Source organism: Myxine glutinosa, chromosome 5 (assembly GCF_964187855.1).
Source record: "Myxine glutinosa chromosome 5, kmMyxGlut1.1, whole genome shotgun sequence".
NCBI lineage: Eukaryota > Metazoa > Chordata > Myxini > Myxiniformes > Myxinidae > Myxine > Myxine glutinosa.
In genome coordinates, this window is record NC_136265.1 from 136,147,976 (window position 1) to 136,164,641 (window position 16,666).

At 44.1% G+C, this 16,666-nt stretch overlaps 1 protein-coding gene across 1 annotated transcript in view; it reads left to right on the forward strand.

The window, feature by feature from the left end:
* The first annotated feature begins 4,372 nt into the window (after positions 1-4,372).
* LOC144892380 (uncharacterized) overlaps positions 4,373-16,666 on the forward strand; it is a 547,127-nt gene continuing 534,833 nt past the window's right edge. The window contains exon 1 of the mRNA XM_078778779.1: positions 4,373-8,119. Coding sequence (XP_078634905.1) covers positions 5,544-8,119 — 2,576 coding nt within the window. The 5' untranslated portion in view covers positions 4,373-5,543. The remainder of the gene's footprint in view (positions 8,120-16,666) is intronic.

Genomic DNA, 16,666 nt, shown 5'->3' on the forward strand with positions numbered 1-16,666 from the left:
TGAATGGGATGGCAATATAGAGAGTAACCCAGTTTTAGGATCGGCAGAGAAGATAACTGAGAAGGAAGTTGAGGAAGCGATAAAAGCAATGAAGATTGAAGAGTGGAAAAGCGGGAGGGCCGACGGGAGTTGTGGGAGATATGTTGAAGGCAGCAGGAAGTTGGGGTGTGAAGAGAATGACAGAGATCTGTAATCTGGTGGTGAAAGAAGGCCGCATTCCAGTGAATTGGGAACTGAGTACCCTCGTCCCTCTTTTCAAGGGGAAAGGTGACCCTCTGGAGTGTGGCTCGTACCGAGCGATAAAGTTATTGGAGCATGGAATGAAGGTATTGGAAAGGGTGTTGGAGAGGAGGATAAGGAAGAAAGTGAAGATCGACAAAATGCAGTTTGGATTTATGCCAGGAAGAGGAACGACAGACGCGCTTTTCATTGTGAGGCAGTTGCAGGAGAAGTACATGGAGAAGAGGAAAAAGTTGTTTTTTGGGTTTGTTGATCTGGAGAAAGCATTCGATAGGGTTCCATGCAAAGTATTGACATGGGCATTGAGGAAGTTAGGAGTGGAGGAATGGTTGATCAGAGTAGTGATGGCAATGTACAAAAGAGCGCGCACAGCTGTAAGGACGAAGGACGGGAACAGTGGTGAGTTTGAGGTGAAGGTGGGAGTGCATCAGGGGTCGGTACTAAGTCCACTACTATTTGTAGCTGTGATGGAGGTGCTGGCTCAGAACGTAAAGGAGGGTTTACCGTGGGAGTTGTTGTATGCAGATGATCTGGTGTTGATTGCGGAAAGTATGGATGGACTGAAGGAAAAGATGAACAAGTGGAAGGAATGTATGGAGACAAAAGGTCTGTAAAGGTGAATATCGGAAAGACGAGGGTGATGGCAAGTGGTAAAGCATGTGGTGAGGTGGAAAGAACTGGGAAGTGGCCATGTGCTGTGTGCAGGAAGGGTGTCGGAGTGAACTCCATTCAATGTACAATGTGCGCTGAGTGGGTTCATCAAAAATGTAGTGGTCTGAGAGGGTCATTTACCAGTGTGGCAGCTACATTCAAATGTAAGGTGTGCACAGAGGGAGCTGCAGATGGAGGAAATGTTGAGTTGGATCTTGGAGACGGCGTGAAGCTGGAAGGTGTGAAAACATTTTGCTACCTCGGAGAGATGCTGAATGGAGAAGGTGGATCAGACTCGGCAACGTTTGCTCGAGTGAGATGTGCATGGAAGCAGTTTCGGGAACTGAGTGGCGTGCTGATGAGGGGGAGAGTGTCGCTGAAGCTGAAGGGAAAGGTGTTTGCTGCATGTGTGAGAAGTGTTATGATTTATGGGAGCGAGACATGGGTAATGAACGAAGAGCAGCAACGAAGGCTGGAAAGGGTGGAAATGCGAATGGTTCGATGGATGTGCGGAGTATCGTTGAGAGAGAGGAAGACAAATGATGAATTGCGAAAGATGATGGGAATATTGCCTGTGATTGATGCTGTGAAGAGGAACAGGTTGAGATGGTTTGGTCATGTGTTGAGGAAGGATGAAAGTGACTGGTTGAGAAGAGTGATGGAAATTAATGTAGAAGGAATTAGAGGACGGGGAAGACCGAGAAAGACTTGGCTAAAGATGGTGGAAGAAGAAATGCGGGCAAGGGGGTTAACAAGGAGAGATGCAGAAAATATGGCAAAATGGAGAAGATTGTCATGGGGACCGCAAGGCTAACCCCCGCTCTAGCAGGGAAAATGGCCTTAAAATGCATGTTGTTGTTGTTGTTGTTGTTGTTGTGTGACACCACAGATCCTAAAAATGACAACTCCGTCTGTCTGAAGTGGCATTTTGAAAGGTTCAGTTTCAGCCCAGCTGCATCGATACGTTGTAGTACCTCTCTGAGGTTTTTATCTTGTGCTTCAGGAGTCCCTCCAAAAACTATTACATCGTCTAGGTAACACCGAGCTCCGGGCTGGTTTTTTTTAAATGGCAGACATCATCCTCTGGAAACAACTGGTTGCTGAAGCGAGCCCGTAAGGGTAAGGGATTCGTTTGTAGCGAAATAGTCCCTCATGCGTAATGAAGGCAGTGAGGTCCCTGCTGTGCTCATGCAATACAACCTGGTGGTACGCACTTTGCAGATCCAGTGTGGAGAAAAGTGTGCTGCCTCACAGCTCGGCAAACATCTCCTCCATATGCGGAAGAGGATATCCGTCAATCACCACCGATTTATTTGGTCCTCTTAAATCCACACACAGACGAATCCCTCCATTTTTCTTCATTGTCACTACAATTGGTGAAACCCACTCTGAAGATTCAATTGGCTCAATTACATCCAATTTAACGAGCTTTTTCAACTCCTGAGAAACAGCATCTCTCACAGAAAAAGGCAAGCGGCGCAGCTTTTGCTGGACTGGAGTCACATTGGGTCGTATTTTAACGAGATGAATAAACCCCTTTGCACAGCCCAGGGTGTCCTCCTTGCTGGCACCTGTAACATTTGCGACTGGAGTTCGATTTGCCCTGTTTTAGGTGGTAGAAGTGATGCGACCATTCAGTAAATGCATGTCGAGTGCAGCAACCAGGTCTCTGCCCAGAATGGCAGTGTCGCTCCGCACTATGTCGAATTCAGCAGGTGCACAGTGATTCTCGAAAGTCACATCGGCATGCAGGCAACCACGCATAGTGGGGCGGCTTAGCCCAAATATTCAAAAGAATTGTGCATTTTGTGATACAAGCACCAAATTTGGCACAAATGTACATTAATATGTTGCGAACATTTTCAGATATTGGGCCACTTGAAATTCCGTAATCTTTTTTTTCAAATTTTTTCAAATTTCGTAATTTCAAATTTTTCGGGTGACACCGTCACAATTTCGGTCTTCGAGGCCGGCCGATAGGCAAAGTGTGACCGGAAGGGACGAGGTTCTCCTGACCACGTGGCCCTCGATCTGGGAAGCGAGAGGCGTTCCATTAGTGGACGCGCCCCTCACGCCCGACTTTTGGGCGGCCCCGGCAGGCCGTTTGTTTTGACGTTCCGTGACAGGCCCCGCACCCCCACCTCCGGGCCGACCGGAAGCTTGTGCTGAGTACATCATACCTGAACAACTCAGTGAGGCAGAACACAGCAGTGCACACCAGGGTGACCCCTTCAGTGCATAAACCAATTAACCTGTCCACTGCAGGGCATATAGAAATGAAGTTATTTTCTGCATATAATAATAATATAAGTTCAGTTCTATATAACAATTTCTGTTATCACCACTACCACTACAACTACCACTACTACAAGCTTTGTCTGGAATTTTGTGGACTAACAGACAAACAGACATACAGACAAGCTGGGATCAAAACATTACCTCCTTCCACCATTGAGTGTAGAGGTAAACATCATGGAAATTATATCATGCCCTAGATTTAATTCATGCTTACCCGTGTATTTGCTTCACTGGTTCACAAGGTCTTTTGCATACATGTAATTCAGACTCTCGTCTTCATTGCTGACCACACAATGTTCGCAACATATTAATGTACATTTGTGCCAAATTTGGTGCTTGTATCACAAAATGCACAATTCTTTTGAATATTTGGGCTAAGCCGCCCCACTATATCGGCCGGCCTCGAAGCCGAAAAATTTGAAATTACGAAATTTGAAAAAAATTGAAAAAAAAAATTACGGAATTTCAAGTGGCCCAATATCTGAAAATGTTCGCAACATATTAATGTACATTTGTGCCAAATTTGGTGCTTGTATCACAAAATGCACAACAGGTTTGCTATGCTGCTACACTAGCACAGGAATCGGGTTACTCGGGTAGCTAACCAGGTGTAGTTTTGGCTCAGTCAGTGACACATTATTGAAACATTGCGTGTAGACAGATTCAGGAAGTATGGATACTGCTGAACCTGTATCCAACATTAGTTCAATGTCCATGGGCTCTCCCACGGCAGCAGTAACATGTACAGTGCACATTATCTTATCAGCATCTCGAGTCCTATTGTCTACACTCAGCACATTCACGACAGGTACAGTCACTTCGTGAACCTGTTTTGAGCTCCAGCATACTTTAGCAAAAAGTCCTCTCTTTTTGCAGCTGTTGCACTGTGCGTCCTTTGCTGGGCATCCATAGTCATTAGCTGTGTGGTTTACAGTTCACCGCATCTATAACACGTCTTCCCTTGAGCCGGTTGGGATCGCTGATCTGAAATACCTCTCCCAGCGAGTCTAAATAGTCTAGTAGGAAGACTAGGTCCCCCTGCACCCCCCGGAGATATACTTCTAATCAGTGTTTCTAGATTGGAAAAAATGTGTAGAAAATGACTAGCTATGGCCCCAAGCTGAAAAAATCCCACATACCATTTTTATGCAAATTACTGCTGCCATTATCAAAAAAACGATTTTTGACATATCTCAGCCAATATTGCAGATAATTGAAAAATGAAGGTGTCTAGACCCATGTTTTGAAGGGCATAGATCATGATAGAACTATTCATAACATGATTACATGTGTCTATGGTATACTAGTATGCATATTAATGCTGTAATTACAAAATAATCAGTTTTACAAATGATAAGGATACGTTAATACTGCAGATAACTTAACATGGTACATAAGGGGTCTAAACCCAGGTATTTTCAAGGTTAAATGTCAACAAGATGCTCCTGAGTCTTGCATAGGGGCGGGACATTGGCAGTAACATTGGTACCACTCAACTTTTCTTCCCACCATTGACTTTGTATTGCGAGAGATTTTCACTTGCTTATTTAAAGGTTTCTCACCCAGCCCACGTAAAATCTACCAACTCCTGCTGTTAACTCCCAAACATATTTTTTTATGTTATCCAATCACAGTGCAGAAATGACAGACTAGAGATCCAAATTAGTGCTGCTATAGCTGCCATTTTACATTTCCATCCATGTAACATGCGCGCTCGCGCGCTCGTATCAATTGGTAATGTCGCGCGCTCGTATCAATTGGTAACGTTGATGTTATTGAATACCTCAGTTGAAAGTTCAGTCTTCCATTCCATCTGTGTGTTGTTCTTGGTATTCATCCTCCAATCTAGCCAGGTAAGATGCTAACTATAATGTTACTCACACTCTTGACTTCAGTTTCTGCATGAAATCATAAACAGGCAGAATAACAGCTGAGCCAGCTAGCACCATGTTAGCTAACGTTAAAGCTAGCCTCATCTATGTACAGTATGTTCCTAATGTCGGTGTAACTTAAACTTTTGTTAATGCCAAACATGAGACATATCTGTTGACTTCTGTATATGAATTGAACCAGAAAGAGGCACGACAGCTGAGCTAGCTACAGTAACTTAGCACAATGTTTCATTGGCCTAGATAGCTAACGTTAGTGTGGAAGAATTTAGATGTTTTAGCTATTAGCACTTTTGATGCCACTAAACATGGTTTAGTCAGCTAAAAAGTACCCTAGTGTAGAACATGACTCAGAACCTCTGTTACCTCACTGAAAACTCAGAGCCTCCTTTCACAGGCACTTTTAACATCATTCGTGATTTCTTATTTGTCATTTAACAGTGATGGTAGACATCGACAGCAAGCATGCCCAAAAGAAAACGGAGTGTAGAACCTGCAGCCCAAAGCTCTCCTCCTACATGCATCCTTCATGTACCATCCATGTCTGATCATGGGGATTTCACGCCCCTCCGTAAAATTAAAGGATCTGCTTCAGAAAAACTGCAACTGCTTCAAAAGATCCGGGATAGACGTCTCAACCAACCGCATGACTCCCCATGTCGTATGCAATCAGTATGTGATCAGATCCCGGCAACTCTTCCTGATGACCTAGAAAGAGTAGGATATCACAGCAAGTGTTATAAGCACTTTGTCCGCCACTTTCATCGTCTGGGAGATGATACAGAACCAGGGCCATCAACCTCATCATGGCATCACTCTCCTCGTAAACCAGGAGGTTCTGCTGAACCCATCTTCCCGCCAGAGTGTATATTTTGTGAGAAAGTTGAGACCAAAGATGCTCATCGCAATACTGAGAGGCCTACAACCTTCCCATCCTTTAAAAACAAAGAAAATGCATGGGAGCAAATCGAAACACGGGCTGAGAAAATGGGTCTCTATCGACTCCATCGAAAGGTGAAAAACAAAGACCTCTTTGCATGTGAGGCCAAACACCATCCGTCATGTTTTAAAGCTTTCCGCACAGCATTCTACAACTATGAGCGTGCGATTCACAGAGCCGAAGCACCAAAGGAGCAGGCTTGCATGTCAGCCGCCCATGAAAAGGCATTCAACTCAGTACTGGAACACATTCAAACCCAGGTCATCCAGCAGAATAAAGTTCTACAGCTTTCTTCCTTGCGCTTGCTCTATGTCGAGGAACTGAAACTGAATGGATATGAGAACTCAAATTATCGGTCAGAGAAACTACTGAAACGCCTACAGAATGACCCAATCAAGGAGCATATCCACTTCACGAAGGTTGATCATGACAAATGTGATGTCATTTCTTTCTGGCTTGTGCACAGCTCAAACATAACAGTTTCCAATGCTCTCGCACGAGCATTCACACTCGGAAGCACAAACAAGAACCAAAATGTTGCCCTCCAACTTCGCCAGGGTATTCTACAGGCTTTCAGAGAGTGTAAAGACCAACCATGGCCACCAACAGCTGAAGACATGGAGCTCAATCCTGAAGACATCCTACCTCCAGACCTTGTCCGCTTTCTCAGCGTGCTAATGACTGGCAAGGAGGGCATCGAGACAGAAAAGGTGAAGCGTCTGGTCTTCTCCATTGGACAAGATCTGTGCCGTGCAGTGTCAGATGGAAAATGGAAGTTACCAAAGCACATTCTCCTCTGTGTGACTGTAAGGCACCTGTTCCGAAGCAAACAGCTCACCACAATACTACACAGGCTTGGACACTCTGAGAGCTACGATTTCGCCTTGGAGTTGGAAACTGCTCTCGCCAAGGTCCTGGATGAAGTCTCAACTTATCGTACACCACAAATTGTGACAGGAGAGGGCAACCTTGTATTCCACTGTGAGTGGGACAACTTGAATAAAACCACTACCAGTGTGCACGGCAGCAACATTGTAAACAGTGCTGGAGGAATCATGGTGCAGGAGGTCAAGCCCAGGTTCGAGAGCAGCAAGGACCGAATGCTACCTACCATCAATAGGTCACAACAGCGTAGCCTGAAGGTCGACACACCAAAAACTCTCCCACCCTTGCACTTTACTCGCGTTGGCCCGAAGTTCCCTGAAGGCTCATCATTCACACCGCCAGCAGAGAATGACACAGTCTATGCCACTACGATGCAAGAGTACTACATCTGGCTCTTCATCAGATACATCGGAAGCTGTGGCCTGCAGCCTGTGCCTGGGCTAGGGGGTTTCACCTCTGCAACTGGTTCTCCCCCACCCAGCAAATCAACAGTCGACTACTGCACGCCTATCCACCAACCGATCACAGACAACGCAGTTGTTCGTGAGCTACTGAAGCGTTCCGAGGCAGCAACTGCTGAGGTGGGTCAGAGATGGGTCCTGAATACATTTGATCTGGGTGTCTGCATGAAAGCCCTTCCCATCATCTGGCGCTGGCCAAATGAATTTGCTAGTCATGTAGTAACGATTGGACCCTTCCACACATCCATGAACTACATCGGGATGCTCACTGGACACAAGATGCGTGGTTCTGGATATGCAGAGATTCTCTTTGAGGCACAACTAGTAACAAGTGGATCTCTCAAAGGTGTTCTCAGTGGAAAGGCCTACGCAAAGTCCCTCTTTTGCCTCAAAACAGTGTGTGAGGCAATGGAGAGGCTGTTGATGGAGAGATTCACTGAGGAGGAGAACATCATGATCTCTGACCCTGCTGTGCTTCTCAGAATGACCCAGTCTTGCAACCGAGAGCACCTCGATGAAGCCCTCAAAGACCCCTCAACTCTACTCCTCATCAAAAAGTACCATGCCTTTGAGGAAAAGGTGCGCAAGGGCCACCTGGGGAAGACAGCTGCCTTCTGGATGTCGTTCATTACCCACTGCCATCTTGTCTTCATGCTCCTCCACTCTGTGAAGACCAACAACCTCCAGCTGTTTCACAAGTGTAACGGAGAGATGGCAGATATCTTCTTCGCCTTTGACGGACACAACTACTCCAGGTTTGTGTAGCATACATGGTAAAATGTATAACCATCACTGAGTAGATTTTAATTGATACTTGGGTTCATGTATTATGAGAGGAGCTATTCCAATAAATGTCTACAGTATTTCCCTCTCTGTACTTTACAGATATCTGACTTGGCTGGAAGTCCACCTGACAAATCTGGAAAGCACGCACCCAGGGGCCAAGGACCTGCTTACTATGGGTGCAATCGCAGTGGCTCGCTCGATGATACCAGGGGCACTCTGACGATTTCGATGAAAATGATGATGACTGACTCAGTGTAGAATCACTAATGCTAATGATGTTTATCTAAAACAAGCAAGAGAAGAGTGGTCACATTGAGTGCTAGGACTATTTTGACAGTTGTAATATTTAGAAAAATAAAACTTTGTGTTAACGTCTGTGTAGACGGACCTTAATATGAGTCTATTATTTCGTAAAACTGTGATTATTTTGTAAATAAAGCACTAATTAGCATACTAGTATACCATAGACACATGTAATCATGTTATGAATAGTTCTATCATGATCTATGCCCTTCAAAACATGGGTCTAGACACCTTCATTTTTCAATTATCTGCAATATTGGCTGAGATATGTCAAAAATCGTTTTTTTGATAATGGCAGCAGTAATTTGCATAAAAATGGTATGTGGGACATTTTTTCAGCTTGGGGCCATAGCTAGTCATTTTCTACACATTTTTTCCAATCTTGAAACACTGATTAGAAGTATATCTCCGGGGGGTGCAGGGGGACCTAGTCTTCCTACTAGACTAAAAGGGTCTTTTGCTGCTCTGCGAATCCTGTGTCTGCACAGGGTGTGTGTATGACCTGTATGCCCCTAGCAGCCCCTAGGCCTATGATCTTGGCCTCCGCCATTGCCGACTCGGTCTGTCTAGCGATGGTTATAGCTTTCTGTAAATGTCAGTACCGTTTCTAGCAGTAACCGCTCTCTAAGTCTAATCTCTAATCCGAGGTGAATTGGTTTTCTCGACCAGCTGGTCCCGGATCATTTCGTCTGCCAGCTCTCCAAACTCACATGTGACGACCATCTCCGAAGCGATGTATTGTGACGGAGACTCGCCGCCATTTTCCTGACCACATTGCCGAAATTTATATCGTTCTGCCACATGAACTCTTGTGACCTCAAGGCCGCAAGTGCAGTCTCATAGCTATTATCAGCTACTGTTAATGTATAGAAGAGTCTCTGACCTTCGGTGCCCAAGCAATGTATCAAAAGTGCGCGCTTCCTCGCATCCGCCAGTGTCGTCTCCTGTATCGCCAGCACGAAGTTGTCAAAGACTCGAGTCCAGGCCGTAAAAGGCATCGAAGGCTCACCCGGGTTTTGCAGAAAGGATGTCGGTGGATTCGAGTTCAGTCCCATTCTCGTCGCCAGTTTGTTGTGTCGTAAAGTATTCCAAGAATGAAGAACTCAGTGAAGGTCCAACTGTTTTATTCAATCCAACATCGGACGCACGTCCTGTTTCAATCCTCTCCACACACCGTCCTTCACTCGGAACTCCTCCTCCTATTGGCCACGCCCCCTCTAGCGTTCCTTCTATGCACAACACTACCTAACGACACCTGCTGGGACCCCAACATGTTTCAATAAAGGTTATTGTACACCGCTCCTTTCCTATGCCATCTCCAGGCATTGCAAATCGTCATTGCTGGGCACCGAAGGGGGCTCGGCAGTGACGCACGCTGAAAGAGAGTACTCAGTTTTCACTCTGGTTGTTTGTTTGTTTGTTTGTTTGTTTTCTTGTTTTCTTTCTTGTTTGTTTTCTTGTTTTCTTGTTTGTTTGTCCGGACGATATCTCAGCCATCCTTTGAGCTAGGAAGCTGAAATTTCGGCACAATCCTTTGTGAGCAAGTCCTTTGTCAAAAACGGTATTTTTTTTTTTTGATTAATCAATTAATTGAGGAGTTATTTAATTATTAGCGATTAATTAAGTACTTATTTAATTAATCAAATTTCCTTTCTCTTCTGACCATTAACTCAGGCACCTTTTGAGTTAGGAAGCTGATATTTGGACATGCCAATGACCAGGTGATTTGGCTGCAAAGGATATTTTTGATTTATTAATTAATCAATTAATCGATTAGTTATTAAATTATTCGATTAATGACAAAAAAAAATTTTTTTTTTAAGTTACAGATTCTGATGAAATAGTGGTAGTTTATGTGTTCTCTGACCAAATTGATTAATAATTTAATTTTTTTATGATTATTATTTATTTATTTTCATTATTAATCATTTATTTATTTTCTTTCTCATTTGGCCAATATCTCAGGCACCTTTTGAGCTGGGAAGCTAATATTTGGACATGAGTGACGAAGTGATGTGGTTATAAAGGATATTTTTGATTTATTGATTAATCATTTCATCTATTAATTATTTATTGATTAATCGATTAATTAATTTATTGAGTAATCAATTAATTATTTAATTTTTTATAAATGACTTATTTAATTAAATTTCTAAAAGATACATCTTCGGATGAAGCACTAGTGGTTTAGTTATGCGATTAGCCAATTGATTATGAAAATATTTTGTGATAATCTTTTATTGATTTTAATTATACAATTAATCAATCAATTAGTGTACACCTCTCCCTCCCAATGCAGCCTCAATGAGCTGCACTGCGGTATTGCCGGGTGCCGGAGGCGCCCCGGCAATGCCGCGCTGCAGCATATTTAATTATTTGGCATGGGGCGGTGTACTTTGAATGTATCTGTACTTGTTAGATTTCTTTTTAGCAAAATATTCAACGTAAAGGTTATTAAACACTGTCCCCCTGTCATGTGACCAGAACCCCCTGCTCTGATTGGTGTACGTTTGTAGGGACATAAGGACGGACAAACGCTGTTCTTTTTTTACACAATAAAAAAATTCTTAAAAGAAATTCGACTTTGACGTTACGGGGTATTTTGTGTAGATCAGTGACAAAACAATCTTAATTTAATCCAATTTAAATTCAGGCTGTTACTTCACGAAAATGTGAAAAAAAGTCAAGGGGTGTGAATACTTTCTGAAGGCACTGTAGTTAAGTTAAATAGTTTATGTGCAATGCTACAGGTAAAGTCATATAGATTTGGTGAGATCATGTTGGCAATAATTTGTGAGGCCTGGACGTCTGAGTTGGATGTCTTGTTCTGATTCAGACCACGACTGCAGCAGCCAATGGAGATTACACAGCAATCTGTTTGATGAAATGGCTATCTAGACTAATAAAAGCATTTTATGAAAATCGTTATTGTGAGTCATGGAAGGGGATTTGGCATCGGCTTTGTATATCAATTGCTATATGTGCAGGAGACAGACCAGCGTGCCAAGGGCGTATCACCTGTCTCTTGTGTGTACCACGATGTGACAATCAATACACAAATTAATTCGAACAAGGTGGGGCTAATGGGCTCCAGGATGTCGGCATCGCCACGTGAAGGTTGGCAGAGTGTCTGAAAAAGTCACCAGATCGGCTGGTCTGCACCTTTTCCTTTTCACCTTTTCACTATTGTCCAATACCTTTCACATCTGCTTGAGGGAATGTCCAAATCCTTGGATGATTTTACTGCAAGTGATGTCCATTGTAGAAGGAGGGGTGGAGGGGGGATTAACAGTGGAGCGGGCCCCAGACCCCAGTCCTGTGTACCTGTCAAAAGCAGATGGAGTAGCATGTACAAATCTGCATTCATTTAATTGTCAAGCAAACCTTTCCTAAATTACGTTGATTTTGATCCCATGTGGCTGACTGAATTTGGAGTGACATATTTTGTCAATGTAGAAATGTAATAGGCCTTTTGCAATGAAAAATATTGATAACTGAACTGCTTTCCCTCCACTCACCTCCCCCTCCCCCCACACCAAAGGTAAAACCCTCCTTGGAGGAATTTAAGACCGATTCCCACACATTGTAAGTCTCATTGCTGCATTATATATTCAAAATATTGTGGCCTTTGCACAGTCGTGGGAGGAATTATGTGCATTCCTGTGGCTAATGTGGTGCGATAATGTGCAGAAAGCAATCTTGTGAGATATAATTTTTAAGAACCCAAGCTTATCCTCCGCATTTCAGTTTGTTCTACAAAAACTGTATTTGCTTTGATTTTTGTCTTTGGCCCACCCCACTTTTTGTCTCCTCCTCTCAGTGGGCATGGTTCACTCTTTGTCTCCTTTACCGGTGGAGGAGGGGGTGGGGGTGGTTCAATCTTTTCCCCTCCTCTCGAAGGGCGTGGTTCGCTTTTTTTTACTCCACCCCCCATATATATTGTAACCTTTGTGGGGGTAGGTAAAAGGAGGATCCCATATGAAAGGTAGGATTGTATAATTTATAGCATGGACCGTGGACGCGTAGGAGAAATCTAGATGTACTTAAGTAGGAAAACTGTAGCTTAAGATTGTTTATGTATCTTTTATGTTCACACGATTGTTTATGTTCACACGAGGGGTGAAGCAGTGCTAATTAGTGTAGGGATTAAGGCTAATTTTCCCCAGGACATGATTTCCCCTCTGTGATTTTCCCTTTACGTTTTGCTGACAAGGCCGGCCATGAAAAACTTCCTTTAAACAACAACCACCGCCGACAAATGCCAAGCAGAGCAGATCGGACTAAGCCCCACCCAAAGGATCTAATAAGGAAAAAGGCCACGCCCCCGGAGTGGTGTGATGGGGAGGTGGAAAAAGAGCCGGCAGGCCACGCCTCTGAAGGCCATGATTGGCCAAGACGAGCATAGGGTGAGTTGGAAAGAGCTTCGCCATTGGTCGGTGTGACATCATCAAGAAGCTTCTAGAGTGTGCTTGGTTCTTGCTTGGAGAGGAAGGTCACCATCTTTTTGCGTTTAGTGTGCTGGTGATTTTAGTGTGCTCTTGAAGAAGCGTGGAGCTTTTGCTGCTCTGGCAGCATCTCGACAGAGGCGGCGACATTTGGGCTCACCAAGGAGCTGGGCACCGCGTTGCACTTGATGGTGGAGGTGAAAGAGGGCCATCTTGACTGCTTGCCTCAGGCCTGGGCGTTTTCGACGCGCGGTGCTGGCGCCATTTTGGGGCGCTCCGGCGCGGGAGGCATTGGACCGGACAATCACCATTACCTTTCAAAATAACTTGTTGGGACGAGCTAAGTGCATGAAAGGGCCATTTCATTTAATTTTTTCCCTGTGTGTCTGTTTCTGTGTCTGAGTGGAGGAGCCTCAAAGTAGGAGTTTCAATTAGTTTTTACCACAACTTTATTTCGTCTTTGATTTATTCTCATTAAATTAATTATTGTTGCATTTTATTTGTCGTGTTCGTTTATTTGTTGTGGTTTCGGTATAAACCCGTGTGCTCCGTTCAGATAAACACTTCGCATTCCTTCATCCCGCGTGCGACAAAAATACCACCATTTTCGGGCTGCCGCCTCAGGAGTAAAACTGTTTCAGCTATCCATCATCCAGCGGTCTTAATCACCTTTACTTAAAAGTAAACTTCATAAAAACTGAACTTTTGTAGAGCATTACTTGGTTCCTCCTCAGAACACAAGGGTAGTCCAGCATGCACACAAGATTTTTTGAATGCCCCTTATTTTGTATTGTTTGGCATTTTCTACAAGCTATGGAATATCCCTTATTAGTCCCCTACCGGTGCACACCGTAGGGGACTATAGGTTTGCACTCCGTCCCTCCATATGTCAGTCTGTCGGTCCGTCAGTCCGTCACACAAAGAACAGCTTTCCGGACTTTTTTTCCTAAACTCTTAATGCTAATGATTTCAAACTTGTTACATGGTTTCGTCATGATAAGTTACAGATCAAGTTCGAACTTCACGACGTTTCGATCATTTTTGACAAAGTTATGGCACTTTGAACTTTGGGATTTCCCCAAGTTTTCCGGACTATAATTTGGAGTGCGGTAAGTCATAATACTGTCTTCTATGACAGTGCTACCCAATGCCGGTAGGGGACATGTACTGCAGCGCAATACTCAGAATGCTTGTTTTCTCTACTTTGCCACATGGCACATACCCTTATATAAAGGGGCCTTTTCTATGCCCCTGACATAGGGGTGCTTACCTGCAGTGAGCTCACAGGGCTTATATCCGAAACCCACGAACACAGAAACATGACACAACAAATGAAATGCACAGTAGGAAATTTAATGAAATTAAATCACAGAAATAAAATGAATGGTGAGGTAAATCTATATTCCTAGCTTGAGACATCTCCACTCAGGCATGAAAATAATAATAATAATAATAATAATACATTTATTTTATATAGCGCTTTTCAAGAAGCCCAAAGACGCTTTGACAGAGTACAAAAAACAAGTGCAAAAAGACAAAAATCAGTAGGTAAATAATCAAAGCAAAAGGAAGGAGAAGGAGAAGAGATAGTCAGGGGTTAAATGATGTGGGTTAAATGTTAAATGCAGTGTTGAACAGGTGGGTCTTGAGTGATGTTTTGAATGTGGTGAGTGAGGAGGAGTCTCTGATGGTGTGAGGTAGTGAGTTCCAGAGGGTGGGAGCAGCGATGGAGAAGGCCCTGTCCCCCCAGGATCTGAATTTGGTCCGGATGGGGGGGGGGGGGGGGGGGGGGGGGGTCAGGAGGTTGGTACCAGCAGAGCGGAGGTTGCGGGTGGGAGTGTGTCTGGAGGGGAGGTCAGCCAGGTAGGATGGGGCCAGGTTATGGAGGGCTTTGTAGGTCAAGAGGAGGATTTTGTACTGGATTCTCTGGGGGATGGGGAGCCAGTGAAGCTTGTAAAGGACGGGGGTGATGTGGTCACGGGTCCGGGAATGGGTGAGTAGACGGGCAGCGGAGTTCTGAATGTATTGGAGTTTATTGGTGATTATTGAGGGTGAACCATAGAGGAGGCTGTTGCAGTAGTCCAGACGGGAGGTGATGAAGGCGTGGATGAGGGTTTCTGCAGCCGTGGAGGAGAGGGATGGACGGAGACGGACGATGTTTTTCAGGTGAAAGAAGGCTGTCTTTGTGATCTGTTTACATATTTGTTGAAGGAGAGGGTTTGGTCAAAGATGATGCCAAGATTCCGGATGTGAGGGGAGGTGGATACTGGGAAACCGTCGATGTTGAGGGCAAAGTTATGGGTGGATTTGGTGAGCGTTTTTAGGCCAATGATGATTATTTCGGATTTATCATAGGAGGAAGTTGGACAGGTGTTACAGATCCGTCACTTCTGCCTTTGTTAATATTATGTACTTGTAGGATTTTTAGTTTCAGGTAATATTGTTATTAAGATTTTTGTGTGAAATGGAGATGACTTTAGTAAAAAGTAAAAATAAATGTTTGTGCAGGAAAAAGGAAAACGCGGCAAACAAACCGGAAGAGAAGGTGAGAGGAGGAAGAGACGGCCATGAGAGAGCTACAGCCGTGATTCGCATTGAGGCTGCAAGCGGACTTTTTAAAATATTGTTCGTGAATGAGTTGAGGCTTCCCGTGAAAGGGATTGCCAGTGACATCGTCCTATATTGCGATTGCAAATAAACCTGCATCTCAGGTTTTATTACCAAGCGTGAGTTATTGTTGGAGAAAATCAAGTGCCTCCATTACAGGCTGATATGCCATTTTGTCCATGAAGAGACTGTCCGCTTGGTGCATATTGTTTTGTCGTTGGGATTTCCATATCGACCTCATCGTGTTGAATGCCGTTGCTTCCCATATCGGTTCAATTCCCATATCAACCTATCACCTCGTAACTCCTTGTCGGCCATCGTGCCAATTCCTGCCTGTTCTCATCGTTCTGCACAACTTCAACCAGCATGGGGATCCGTGCACGGACTTTGGGGAATGTTACATTCCACTCACGTTTTGGTGTCGTGAGTTCATTGCTTTGAGAGCATTGGGGAATGATGGTACCATCATACGTATTGTTCATTTGATGCAAGTGATATTTTCATTGTACTTTCTTTAAGATTGTTATTATTGTGTATGTGAGAGTTCTTAATACAATTACTTGTTTTGTTCTACAATTGCATTAGTGTGGCTTTACCATGGTTTATTAGAACACTCAAAATAAATCTTTCTGCCGCGTTCCCTCTCGAGAATCTGAGGTGCACCGCAACCGGGGTTTGGGGAGGAACACGTAACAGAAAGTGGGGGCTCGTCCGGGATTGAATTCCCTAACATTCCCAAATTTGACAATTTTTGTGTGAAGGTTAACAAGCTTGCTAACTAATAGTCACAATGGTGTTTGATGTGGCAAATTTTGTGACGTTCCCTAATGAGGCACAGTTCCAGGATTTAGGACATTGGCCGGAACTTAGGATGTTGGCCAAATACTGTATCTTGGAGGTCCGAGTTAATACGTCGAAGGCAGAGATACAGACGTTGGTGGTAGAATATTTAGTGGGAGAGAGAAAATGGGAAGTGGTAGCATTGGATTGGTTACCAGAGTTTGAAAGGAACTCGAGGAGAAAAGAGCAGAAAAGGAACGAGAACTCGAAGAGAAAAGAGCAGAGGAAAGGAGAGCTGAAAGGGACTTAAAGGTATGGGACATGGAGTATCAGAGGGAAATTAAACTCAAGGATCTTGAATTACTGGGAGGACGGAGAGAA